Raw genomic sequence first — 14,188 nt, 5'->3', positions numbered from 1 at the left:
CTATGTGCTTTACATATGTTAATACAAAGATAAAAAGTTCTTGACAGATTTTTTGTTCTTTTTTCAACATGTATAACTTGATGGAATCATTTGAAGACAGTGAGATTGAAACAGCATTTACTGGTTGCTGGAGTGCAGTGAAAGACCCAACTGTATGCTCCATATAAAATTGCATTAATGTAGTAATAAAGCTGCATTCAAGAACTCCAAAGTTGCCTGTATAGACTCTGTTCAGCCCCTATACGTTTATAAATTACAATGCAATCTTTAGGTTTAAGTGCATCTGTGCCTCATTCACTGCATAAAAGAGACTGTACCCTTAATGAGCAATTCAATATGTGGTTTCATCCCTATTGTTCAGTGCAGGATCTCTTGCCTTATTAACTTCACAATATTCAAAGTATTCTGAAACCAAAGTCCTCAAGTTCCTTGCATGAGTCTTAGAAACATTTTTTAATTTTTTTTTTAATTTTCATGGTTTCAGCTGGGATAGAGTTATTTTCTTTTTAGTACCTGGTGCAGTGCTGTGGTTTGGCTTTGGTGTGAGAGCAATGTTCATAACACATGGATGGGTTTGGTTGTTGCTGGGTGATGTTTACACTAAGTCAGGGACTTTTCAGGTTCTCGGGCCCTGCCAGCGAGAGGGCTGGAGGGACATGGGACATTAGGAGGAAACACAGCCAAGACAGCTGACCCAAACCAGCCAAAGGGATATTCCATACCATGGGACATCATGCTAAGTATATAAACTGAGGGAAGAAGAAGGAAGAGGGGAGACATTCGCCTTTATGGTGTTTGTCTTCCAAGTAACTGTTACATGTGATGGAGCCTGGCTTTCCTGGAGATCGCTGAGCACCTGCCTACCGATGGGAAGTAGTGAATGAATTCCTTGTTCTGCTTTGCGTGTGTGTGCAGCTCTTGCTTTACCTATTAAAGCGTCTTTATCTCAACCTACAGGTTTTCTCATTTTTTCTCTTCTGATCCTCTCCCCACTGTGGGGGGAGTGAGTGAGCGGTTGTGTGGTGTTTTGTTGCCATCCAGGTTTAAACCACAACAGAAATACAGTGATAAGCATCACATCTATTTAGTAAACTCAGAATGTTTAAGTGAGAGAGTGGAGGGCTTCCTCCTTTTTTTTAGCTGAGACCTGGAGTGTTGAGAATTTAATATGCAAAATAACTACAAATGCTCAGTGCTCTATGAGAAATGCCAGGCAGTACACACCATTTCATATGTTCAGAACTAGTTCACACCGATTTCAATAAGTGCCTTGGTGGTCTCAAGTCAGGGACTCAGAAACTGACACTCACCAGCCACTGAGAATCCAAGAGCAAGGACGTGACTAACTTCACAAAGCAGGGGCAGCAACGGACACCAAATCCAGATCTTCAGGCTGGCATTAACAGCTGAGGTTTTTTTGGTGAAGCTCTGTGCTTCATTTGCTACACAAATCCCATGGTTGACAGAGAGGAGTCCTTCCTACGTACATTGAGTCGCATCCTACCTACACTAACTCTTTTCCACATCACTAGTCCATAGTTTTTATAGGCATTAAATATTAAAATTAGTTTGAGTCAAATTTTTAAATTGCTTCTACATTCTGCTTAAATCTAGATTGTCATAAGTTTACAATGCATTTTAAACAGGCATATTTTGAAATGGAAAAATATGCTCAGTGAATTTTTAAAGTTTCATTTGAATTAAAAATCTGCATATAAGTCTTTACTTTTTTTGCAAAAAGAATGGAGAGTGTATTCTCCAAAACGAGAGTGCTTACCTGCTGAACACAGACTAAACTGCAAGATTAGCTGAACTCACAAGTTGTCCTGCACAGAAGTTCAATGAAAAAAATATTCTGGAATAGTGACTATAGTTTTGGAGAACAATAACATAGACAAAGAGGTTAGAGTAAAGGCAGATAAACTATGTGTAGTCTCAGCACAGAGACCATGATATACTTGGATGTATGACCAGGAGGAGGCTGGAGTAGTACACCAGAAGCAGAAAAGCTGGTGTACTACTGCCCGCAGCATCAGGGAATGTGGGTACAGCACAGGGCTACCATATGGTCTGTGATGACTACTCTTAAACAGGAACTGGTGACCCAGGGACCACTCAGAAAAAGCTGTGAGAATGGATCCAAGTTTAGGAAGATGCTTTACAGGTAAACAGGCTGAAGAAGTGCAGTCTGCTCACTTCAATAAAGAAAAGACTGAAGGATGACTTCCTTGTAGTATTTCTGAACTGTAAGCAGGCAAAGATAAAGTGAGATCAAGTACTAGATATTAACAGCTATATACTCTAAAACTAGAAAATGGGATTTTTCCTTTTCAATCATCAGAAGTAATTAGCAATTTAAGAAGTTTCCTCTTCTTAGGAAGGATTCAGCAGCTTGCAAAATCTAATTCAGTGCTGAACTACAAATACTGCTCTCAGCCACCACTGCCACTGGTGAGTGACACTGGTCATTTGACAGGAACTGCTTGATGACCCTTTAAGCAGCATTAATGAAAGTAAGGTATAATGATGCCTCTACTTCAGAAAATCTATGATGTCTGCTAATTTGCAAGCAAATCATACAAATTATGTGTAAAAGTAGTTTCAGAATCAGCTTTTGCAAATTTTGGTTTATTTTTTTTTTGGTTTATTTTACTTTTCTGCCCCAACACTTCCATGGCTACGGTGTGCAATCTTCTGCTGTTTATTTGGTTGTAAGATCTGGTTGGCAGCCAGATGTGCATGGTGAAAATAATACCAAATTGCATGGTCTCATGTCACCTTCCTAAATGTTACAAGAATAGAATAATGCAGGTCTTTCAAGTTTCCCAAAACCTGGAAACTCATAGAACTTTCAGGCATTTGAACAGAAGGGAGGGAAAGGCAGAAGGGTGGATTTGTGTTGCTAGCTGTCATTTCTTTCTATGAGAGCATTACTGCCAGCTTGGAGTCAAGACTATTTGAGTGCTTCTGCCCTGGTTTTCCGTTGTTTTACATGCTTAGATTCCCACCTGTTAACTCTGAATTCATGGCAGTTTAATGTCATCATTAATGCACATATTAAGTCTTAACAGGCATCCTTGATTTTCACTGGCTTCAGACTGGCCATCTATGGTCTCAGAGACAGCAAACAGGAAATATTCAATAGGACAGAAAACCTGTAGCACAAGACATTCACAGGCATAAAACTGTCACAGGGCTTCATTTAAGTGATTATATTAAACAACATTGAAAATAGAGACATCGGCATACACTGGGTAAGTTGTATCGGCATACACCATGGTCAGTTAATAAAGAGGGGGGAAAAAAACCCTCTTTTTCTGCAGGGTATTAAACTATCTCTGGCTCCCAGGAGCAATTTTGTTCCAGCTAGATTAGCCCATAAATGGCTCCTCATATCTTTCCTAGAGCTGTCAACACTGGCTGATGGCAGAGATGAGGTTACAAACCATTTCCTAGGTTCAGTAGCACAGGTCTTATGTCTTTTCCAGTCTGTGAGGAAAGAAAATTGTTAACCTGGAAATTGTGCCAGTACATAGAAACTTAATGGGTATTTTTTCTATAATATAGATACCTCTAGTATCACCTCATTCATACGTTATTCACTGACTATTCAATAAATAAAGACAACAGCATAAATTAAAGCCAGAGGAAGAAGGTACACGAAAACATTCTTTTAATAATTCCTGATAGCATTTTGTGGTTGATACCTATTGAAGGACATACCTTTCAACACTTCATTAGGCCAAGGCCTGCTTCGTCATTAGAGCCTCCCATTCAAAAAGAGCAGTCACCATGGAAACAGTATAAATATAACCTTTAGTTGCCACTCATAGGGCTGCCTGCAAAGGCCCCTGCCCGTAAACATGGAGTGACATTTGCTTTTCTGCCCCAACACTTCCATGGCTACGGTGTGCAATCTTCTGCTGTTTATTTGGTTGTAAGTTATTAACTGGCAGCCAGATGTGCTTGGCGAAAATAATTAAATTTAAGATGCATAAACAGGAAGTCTGTGTAAAAATAAGATGCAGTTTCTCCTCAGAACAGTCTTACAGCTTTGAAACGTGCCACACTGCTGAATGCCATATGGACTGCTTTTTCACTTCTTTACAAGATTTCTCAAGGGATTATTCTAATAACTGGCATCATATGAGGGAATCTTTTACATATGTAATACTATCGGGCAATGCATTCTAAGTGTACTACCAGTCATCATAGCTTTTATTATAGCAATCAATATTTTATATCTTTACATGATGTAATATAACTGCCCTTCCCAATTTACAAACCTTGGGCTGGAAAATGAGACGTTTCTTTCACAGTATTGACCTACATTATGCATGAAGCTTTAAAGGACATCACTAAAAAACAGAAGAAAGAATGGGCTTGGGTTCATGCTTATATGTGGCTGTAGCCTTGAAGTGGCAGGTGGTCTTTAGTAGGCAACAGTACCGCTTCTTCTGTTAGTGTACCAGGGAAAACTTAACTCCTATCAAGACAATATTTAAATTTAATTAGCTTAAAAATGAATTGATTTGAGAATCTGAATTTTAGAAATTCAGAGATTTAGTGATTGCGGAAATAATAGTGAAATTTTTGCACCTAAACTGCATCATGTTCCCCTCCCCCCATTTTTGTTTATTGTTTAGGGGGTGGGGAGTGGAGTGTTTAGGTGCTGAGAAAAGTACATTTAAGCTCTTTGAAATAATCTGCAATACCATAACCTCTTGTCTTCCTCTTTTGGCATAGTTTAACTCCTTAACACTTAGAGGCATATAGAGCCTTTCAGCTGGGAATAAGAAAATGCCTTTCCAAGTTTTCCTGAGAGTTACTCAGCCTCCAGCAGCCACATTTAGCTTTAATGTCTCTTCCTGCAAACCCCAGAGCTCAATCAACACACAAGGCTTCCTGCATGTAAGGCTAGGGTTTCAGACACATTTCTTCCACCCTCAAATTTGACAAATACTTCTAGATTTTTGTTAAAGTACTCCATTTGTATTATTCCATTCACATAACCATCTGCTAAGGGTGAACATAAATCCTTGTGTTGTAAATCACCAAATTTAATAATTTTGTGTGGTTTGTAATAAAAAAAAAAGGAGGGGGATAATTTTGTAGGTGGATCCTGGTTGTAAGGTGATGATTTTAAGTTGTAAGGGAATGTCTGTGCCCCATTTTTGTAGAAAAAAATTGTTTTCTCAGATTGAGATATTAATGATACAACTGGCAGTAATTAAAGATCTTTGGGAGAATGGTAGAAACAGAACATGCAAGTCATGACCTAATAAATATGTGATTACTTGGGATCCCTGGCCCTCCTGCTCACAAAACCATACGATGAAGGATCCTGCTTCTGTGGACTGGCAGTTCTGTTCCTGAAAGGCCAGAATTTTGTGTGATTCTCCCAGGTGGGTTGATCAGTAATTGTAAGACATGTTACGACCTCTCTTTTGGGTTCACACATCTTATTCTGGGTGCAAAGAGATGCTGCAAGCAGGATATACACAACATAAAAGCATAAAGCAATTACTCACTAGCTGGCATGAACAAAAGGCAGCTGGGATTTAGTGAGGTGCTAGGCAAAGCACTGGAGTGCTGACCAGAGGCTCTGGGGGCCAGGTAGGCACTGGTCCCACAGGCAGGGTAGGGTTCTGTGGGATGCTCAGCCCCATAAGAGAGGTAAGCGCCTGCCACCCACACATTGGCAGCGTCAGCTCAGCCTGGTCACCCTCACCTAGCTGCCCTCTGGGTTTCCCATAAAATTTCTAGGCTGGTGTCATCTTTCTTGAATCCTCGACCCATCAACGATCCCATCCCAACAGCCCTGCTCCTGACTCGAGCATCACCTTTCGTACCACTGTGGGGATGGCTCTCCCAGCTGTGCCAGTAGCCTGGCCCCAGGTGAGGCAGTGGTGCTCCATCAGGGCCCCCAGCACCCAGCCAGTCCTCGCTGTGGCATGGAGGGAAGCTCATGGCAGGGATTGCAGAGAGGGAGCTTCAGAGGCATCCAAGGAGTTCTTTGGGCCCTGTTTGCCTCTGCTATCCGGACTGGAAACCAAGAAGGTATTTCCCGTGTCCACCTCCTTCCATTTTCTTTCACTGCAATAGGTGCTTTGCCCATAGCCACCTTGTCCTGGTGGACGAGTCACAGGTGAGCGTGGTTGCTCTTAAGCACTAGCCTATGTGACCCTTAAGACTGGTAAGTTGTAATTTATCCTTCTCTCCATCTCTCCACACCACAGAGCGCATCTCAGAAGGCAGAGGAAAATTTGCCCACAGATCTCTTAAGGTCTGTGAGGCAGGCACAGTCAGGTGAATGACATTAACGTGGACTTCATCCACTTCTGTGAATGACAACATCTTCTCAACACAGGAACCTGTGTGAGACAGAACAAGTGACTCAGCTCCCTTACAGAATTAGCTGACCAGGAGCCACACCTGCTGGAGTACATCAGATTTGACCTACTTCCTATTAAAATATGGGCCTACCGAAAAATAGGTGTTTAGCTTAAAGGGATTTGCATAGTTAATATCTTCCTGAATTCACTCACAGATCTGAAAAATTACTCTTTTGAAATACAGTCTACTTCTGTTCTAGACATTCAGTCTTTGGACAAAAGAAACAAGTACCTGACATACTGAGTTACGAGCTACTGTATTTAAACAGATTATCTGGGCCTCCTTTCATTTTGGAACATGCTCAAGGTGTACATTTGGTAAGTGCAAAGTTTTCAAGCAATCCTGACTGATGTGATTCACAACAGAAAGCTTTTGTTAGCAGTGGGGTCAAACCCAAAGGAAGAGGGAAATGCCACCAGCTAACTACTTAAGCTAAAGGACTGGCTTGACCAAACTGGATGCTTTAGAAGAACAAAGTAACATAGAGTGAATTAAATTGATCTCATGTACAAGTGTCCAGAAGCACAAGATCTGTGTAAATTGAACTTGTCCCTTTTGTGATTATATATGAGCTGTAACAGTACAATGACTGTTACAGAGAATCTGCAAATTTTGCAACAGTCTTCACAGGAAAAAAACAAAACAAAACAGGCATACATTATTTTGAAACACTGTCTGACCAGTTTAGGACTTTTCATTTGGCAGTGTATTGTACTAAACTAAACTAAGTGGGATGCTGGATCAAAGCCAAGCATTGAGGCAGACTGTTGGCTGAGGGTTTGTGCAAGGCACCTCATTCCAGTTTATCTTCACAACATGTACAACCGAGCCATTTTAATCTGTGGGGGCAGCTGGACTTCTTGTATCATTAATAAGATTTATGTAAATATGGTACAATTAAGCAAATATCATACAAAATACTAAAGATAATCTGTCTTCCTTACTCTGTGCTGCATGTCTCATTTATGCTGAAATATTTTCATGTTAATTTTCTTTTGGGAACAAAGTGAGCATCAATGCAAAACTGCCATCTAAGAGTGGTTTGTGTTGACTTAATAGTTAGCCAGAGAGGACAACAGCTCTGATTTAACCCTGAAAGGCAAAGTGAGGCTTGTTAAGGAGAGCCAGTCTGCAACCAATCAAGTGATGAAAGACCACCCCAGCGCAAAGAAATTCAAGTCCAAAAGCCAGCAGCTTCCCAGAGCTCTTTCAGGTGCTAAGGTCAAATGTAAGATTGCAAGCTATAAATAAAATGGGCTGAGTGACCTGCATTTTTTCTTCAGCCTGCATCATATTTCCCAGTTGACTGCAAGGCAAATAACCTTTGTTTCATTTTCAAGTTTGAGAGAAAGCAAGACCATCGTCCTGTAAAAGTTAGCCCCCTGTCTCAGCCATTCCTGGGCCATGGACCTACATGTTCTGGGGCAATCCTTATTATGACCTTGGCAGCTTTTCTAATAAGGTTAGCAATGACCTTAAATTGAGGCACCTTATGCAGATTAAGCTGTATGAAGACTTCCACAATAGTATTACATCACTTTCAGACTCCAGTTGCTGTTTTCAGGGCAAAACCCCCAAAATAACTGAATAATAGAGTGAGCTATTCTCCAAATACATGACAAACAAATCCAGACCTTTTTCTTTTGAAGTGGGTAAGACAAAAGATAGGCAAGGAGTCTGGAAAAAAGTTCTTGGTCTGTAGTAAATTGTGGAGATCCTTTTGTACATTTATTATCTTGCCTTTGTAAATCTAGAGGGACAGTGGAGGGAGGAGTTCCCTTTCAGGTCATTATAATGCAATCTCCCCACTCCATATTAACAGCAATTTCATGTATGGAAGTAGTATTGTGGAATGTGGTTAGTCGGGTTCTTTTATTATTTAGCATTCAGCCCAGTGAAAATTTACAGTAGTGCTATGTGGTGCTGCTAATTCAAGTATGTATTCTCCCAATCTACCATTAAAAGTGATGCATGCTAAGTAACGCCATTCCAAGAAAGAAAGGCACATATTAAGCACAAACATCTTGTGACAAGAATGCTGCATAGGCAGCAAAAAGCAGCAGCTGCAGCTGGTTGGCATTTGGTAACCACATAATTTGGATCAACAAATACTACGGTGTGCTGTTTCCTTTGTTACTAAACCCGTAATTTTCAGCAATGATTCTTTCTGAACTGCTTCAAAAGCTGCACCAACTATATTATACTTTTTTACATATATATATATAAAAAAGGAAAATATAATTGTACCTAACTTTTTCTAATAACAGAAAAAATAATGAGGTGTGTTTCATAGTTTGGAAGCATTTTACAGGGACTAAACAAATTCTTCATACGATACTATTAAAAATAGCCAAGCCATCCATAATTCAAGATAACGTATTCCTCGCTAGGTGCCAAAGCTGTTTAGCATTTCATATTTTGAAGCCCTTCTTTCAAAGCAATCTACAGTTAGTTTATTTAAGCAAACAAGATGCAAGGTCACATTGCAATGCTTTACATTCTGATGGCTTTAGAAACAGTTAAGATCAAAGAAAGGTGTCCTTAGACTAGTTTAAGAGTCACTGTGACTCTTCTCCACTCCACCACAGTTTGGACAACAGAGCTTGTGAAGGAAGGTGTTAAACTTAACATGACAGACACAGTTAAGTAAACTGCATGTGTATTTGCAAAAGTGACATTTATGATTTCTAGTAACCACTTGCTCTTTTTAGACAGCTCCACACAACTACAAGATGTGCTTTTACCTTAAGCCTTCCCTCAAAAAACTGTCTCAAATCTTAAATTGCTACTGCAAAAATATAAACAGTAAAAATAACTTAGTCCTCAACTGCAGTCAAAGTTGAATTGTAAAGGAGTGACTTACTGAGGAATAAACCTGTGCCTTTCCTAGATCAAATTAAAAGTCTGTTAGCTGTGTAGGAGGGAAAGACTCACCAAAAGACTCTCCTCTTCTCTGTGCTCTGCAATGGACTTCATTGTGGTTCATCCAACGTTTTTTGTAAGTTTTACATACACTGATGAATATCAAGGTTTTTAAAAGAGCTTTAATTCAATTCATTAATATGCAAATGGTACTCCAAGCCTGAAGCACACCAGTTTGACAAAGAACAAAAACATCCTCCTTTTTGACAGGCTAAGCACACCTTCGTTCTTACAGGTAGGTACATTGCTGCAAATGCTATGATGAGAAATCCTTTAAACATTACTAGCCAATAATAGGGAAGCAAAGTTACTGTCATTAATTCTTTATTGCATACTTTTATTAATAAGTATTGTTATTTGGGCCATGCATAATAACACTGCAACATTTATATCTATCACAGCATTACAATAGAAACTATCTGAAACCTTGAATTTTTGCATTTTGTGAAGTGTTTACTGCTACTGTGGTCTTATTTGAGATTTAAACCCATTCTCCCTGATAAAGAAATTCACCTCCAAAAATGACCAGGCAAGATTTTGGCACAAACTGCAGTCTTAGCTGTAAGTTACATTCCAGCAGGGGATATCACCAGTGAAGACACAATACCAAAATTTGTGCTGCAACTTGAATTACACCTGAAAAGGGAATCAAGTAATTCATCATCCAGCAATTATTTAGATGCAAGACAGTAAATAACGCAGATGTTATTATTGTTTATAACCTTATTTGTTGTTATTACTGGAAAAAGATATAAGAATATCTTCCTATACATAATCAAGTCATGCTTATAGTAAAGAGCATCATCTAGAACCAGAAACACATTGGAATGCCAATGAATAAAATAAAGGCCATGCTAGGTGACTGATCTGTGACAGTTCAAGAAGCTGCCACTCTTTGCTATCCATTCTGGTGAATGCCATAGTAACAGAATGGAGCGTGTGCTCAAGCCTCATCTATTCCATTTTCAGCTAAACACCAAGCTCCCCACCAAAACAGACAAAAAAAGGATACCAGCGTATGTCTGCCACCACCACTGCAACAATGGCAACATGTAGTAGACAAGGGATAAATGGTGTGAAGCAGCTACCACTGTGACAGTTCTTCCCATGAACTGGCCTCCCTGTGAGCACAAACGGAGACTGAGCCTTTCAGAAGGCACATTAAGAAGTGTGAGAGGTAACGGCCTTTGCATTTTCAACAATGTGTAAGATAAGGACAAAGTTTCACTCTTGCATCACAGCTGCGCTGGTAGAAGTTTAGACCCACAATTGCCAGACTGGTATCTCATCTAATCAAACACATATATCTCATCTAATGTATAAGTACATTAGAATCTAATGTATAAACGCAACATCGTTGTTTTAGAAAAATGCCTTTTACCCTGAGCCATTATAAATCACTCATAACTCCTCCTTTGCACAGACTAAAAGCTGTGTAAGACATGACATGAAAATATATGCATATTTACTAAGGATGAAACTATGATTTTGTACTGCTAAGCCACAATTCCTTCTAAATTTTGTTTCTAATCATTTCTAGTCCTGCCTGTAGTATGAAAATAAGTGTTCCAGAATTAATACAGATTCACATGAAAAATAAGGAGAAATGCACAATGGAGTTAACTAATATGTGGCATCCTGCATCCCCTGAAATTTAAGTAAAAATTATTTATGTTAGGTACTGAAGTATAAGTCCTCAAGGATGAAAATCTACTTATGTAGATAACTAGTATAAGACTCACACAGCAATAGGAGCATTCTGCACTGCTCTAACTGGGCAGACTTAAAGAGAGTTTATTCTCTGTGGCAAGATTAATCCTTCTGTTTGGCAGATGGCCAAATTCCTCTATTGTTTCAATGCAGAGGGCTCCTCTCTTCAACGGGGTATTACATAAACATTCTTATTTACAGTATGAAGTTCACAGAACACAAGGAATGATCATTTTTGCTAGAGAGAGAAACTTATAAAGGGACAAGAATGTATATGTTTCCATTATACCCTTACATCTCAAAACTGCGATTATTGACATAAAATTAAGCCTTTAAACAAAAATACAGCAGCATATAACAAGGGATCAAAAACCTTTCCCCAGTTTCAGAATCGGGATGGTACAGACAAGCATCACCAAACAATGCTACATTTGAAACAGCAGATCCTGGTGAAAATCCATCTCCTGACACAGAATCATTGACACAGCTAATTCTCTTAATTTTAATTTTTTTAAAATTTTTCATCCTTCTACCAAAGGCACCCTTCCCCTCCAAAATATAATTTAAACATACACAAAGTTCTCATCAGTTAAAATCCTGCTGTAACTTAGAAGTGTTATTCTTCATGCTCTTAAAGCCCTCACACATGCGGCAGAAAATGAATGCCACAATTAGATGACATCAAGTGAAAATAATTTTGGAAAAATATCTTTTATTGCAAAACATGTCAGTTCTGTAAACAATGGGGTAAGACTTCATAAGACTTCATCTTATTCTAAGTAGAGGCAACAGGCAATAAGAATTAGTAGATGACAGAGGAAGATGAATTGTAAATTCCATGCCTGACAGCTTGACTCCATAAACTGAATACAGAATCACAGCATAATTATTCAGGCTGGAAGAGACCTCAGCAAGTTACAGTCCAGTCTCCTCAGAGCAGGGTTGACACTGGTTTGAGACCAGGCAAAAGATGTTTAAACCAAAATGCATCTTCCCTCTTCAAGCATTTGAACTGAGTCAATGTGCCCCCAGTAAAGCAACCACTTTTTAACTACATGAGAACTGAACAAAAAAACCTGAGCAACTGAGTAACTGAACATTTGTGTAGTGTACATATCTAACCACTTCCTGCAGTCATGTACGCATAAAACACCCCAACCTCACATACCAATATATGTGAAAGAGTTTTATACAAGCATATAGTTCTTGTAAGCACAGGCTGCATTGGTCAGTGTGCAAATTTCTGAATTGTGAACAGACACGTATTTTCACCTAGTACTGTGGCAAAACCATACAATCCTCAGAAGCAAGAAACAAGTACAACAACTCATACATCACTTTTTCATTTTTAATGCAAGTAATTATTGAGTATTTCCAGAGCAGGCACTACATTACTTCAAACACCATCAAGTATCTTTGAAATAATCTTGAAAAATAACCTCTTCACCTCAGTATACACACGCGCATAAACACACACATACACAAATTAATTTAGAAAATCTGTACATGAGTATTTTTCAGGAAACAACCCAAAGAACCGAACCACAAAGAATTAGTTGCTGTACTCTGACACACCACAAATTATAATGCATTTTTCTGAAGACAGGGTTTAAGGACACAAAATGCCATGCGGTGCTGTTTAAATAGAAAATGAACTGGTAAATAAATTTATCTATTTAGTGCTAAAAGGAAACACAGAACTCCTTAAATAAAACAAATACAGATTTATCAGGAATCAGAAATATTTATTGTCCTTGAGCTAGGCAGGCTGCAGTTACTTGCGTTTCCTAAGCATATCCCCTTAGTAGACAATAGTGAGGAAGTATTTGAATATGAAAATTCAGGATACTTAATTTCCTATTACTGGCTGCAAAGCTGGTTCAGGGAAGGAGTATCCTTGTTGAATCTGAGTCTGAAAGTCCATCTTCTTGATTAGTTGCCTCATAATCACCCGCACTATCAGCTAATTCAATGTCTTGATCATCATTACTCTCTGCGCTGTAATCAACTTCTTCAAGGAAGCGAGGCTCATCTTCATCCAAAACATATGTAGTGGGGCTATAATGAACAAGAAGTTGCATGAATCATCTTAAAAGTTTTACTTGGAATAATCCATTCAGACCATGCCGTGTCCCTACCCTGACATAAAATAATCCAAAAATTACTTCAGGAAAGGGGCAGTTTACCTGAAATAGTATTGATTTTTTAATTGCACATAAAACAACTGGGAGCCAAAAACACTTCTGTAAGACACTGAGCTAATTAGTCAGTCATACACAACACGTTATCCAAATGTGCCATGACAAATTAGCTACATGTTATAGACCTACACTAATGGCCTGTAAAAAAATCATACAATTATAGCAGTATCAGAAAACTTTGCAGAAGAATGTGACTACATAAAGAAACAACAGTTGCTATGAGGTATAAACAAACTGAAAAACAGAAGAGTTTAAAAATTCAATTGGGAAACTTCTGTATTTTATTAAAACACACATTATACTGAAAAGCACTGTGAGCAATTACACTGTGTATATCAGAGATGACAAAATAACCAGTCACGTTTACGCCTACAACTAAGATTAAGTTCCCATATGAATCGCTTGACTCACACCACGTCCTCACACACTTGCACACAGTTAAAATTTATATGTTAAGCCTTGTAACTCAGAGGCAGCAGATTTAAGGAACTGAGCCACTGTCCATGGAATGGTCTATGCCCTTAACTAATGGCCTCCAAGAATAAAAAGGACTAACACCTTTAGTGTTAACTGGATAAAGATTAAAACACAATTTTCTGATCCTCTCACCTCCTTAGAACGGGGCCGGGGGGAAGTGTTTTCCAGACGCAGTTTTACTAACCTCCCATGGGACATAAAAAAGCAATCTGCTTAAAAGCACTAAGTATTCCTAAATATTTCATAAGTAATTTTATATTCAGATGAAGTCCTAAGAAGGTTTTGTAATGCATTTTACCTAATAATCAAAGCATACAGAAACCCCATACACTCATACAAAACAGTGAGAATGTTCTTATTGAGAAAGATCACAGGTACCTGTAGAAATGTTTGCATATCACTTTTGATGAATTTTGTCTGAAGGCACACAACAGCCTAGCTTGGCTGTGGCTTTATGATCAAAAAGATTAATGCCTGATTCT

The 14,188-nt window shown here is 38.8% G+C and overlaps 1 protein-coding gene across 8 annotated transcripts in view; it reads right to left on the bottom strand.

Moving 5' to 3' along the window:
• Window positions 1–9,422: 9,422 nt before the first annotated feature.
• The window catches only part of AGTPBP1 (ATP/GTP binding protein 1), a 66,929-nt gene continuing 62,163 nt past the window's right edge, over window positions 9,423–14,188 (bottom strand). For 7 of the 8 annotated variants that reach the window (XM_037373486.1, XM_037373484.1, XM_037373485.1 and 4 more), the window contains one exon: window positions 12,585–13,086. In XM_037373486.1, coding sequence (XP_037229383.1) covers window positions 12,909–13,086 — 178 coding nt within the window. In that variant the 3' untranslated portion in view covers window positions 12,585–12,908. Of the gene's footprint in view, window positions 13,087–14,188 lie in introns of all 8 variants that reach the window. The other variant, XM_037373482.1, reaches the window with a different exon arrangement.

Source organism: Falco rusticolus, chromosome Z, assembly GCF_015220075.1.
Source record: "Falco rusticolus isolate bFalRus1 chromosome Z, bFalRus1.pri, whole genome shotgun sequence".
Classification (NCBI taxonomy): domain Eukaryota; kingdom Metazoa; phylum Chordata; class Aves; order Falconiformes; family Falconidae; genus Falco; species Falco rusticolus.
Note: the sequence above shows the minus strand (reverse complement) of the source record. Positions and strands in the feature narration are given on the sequence as shown.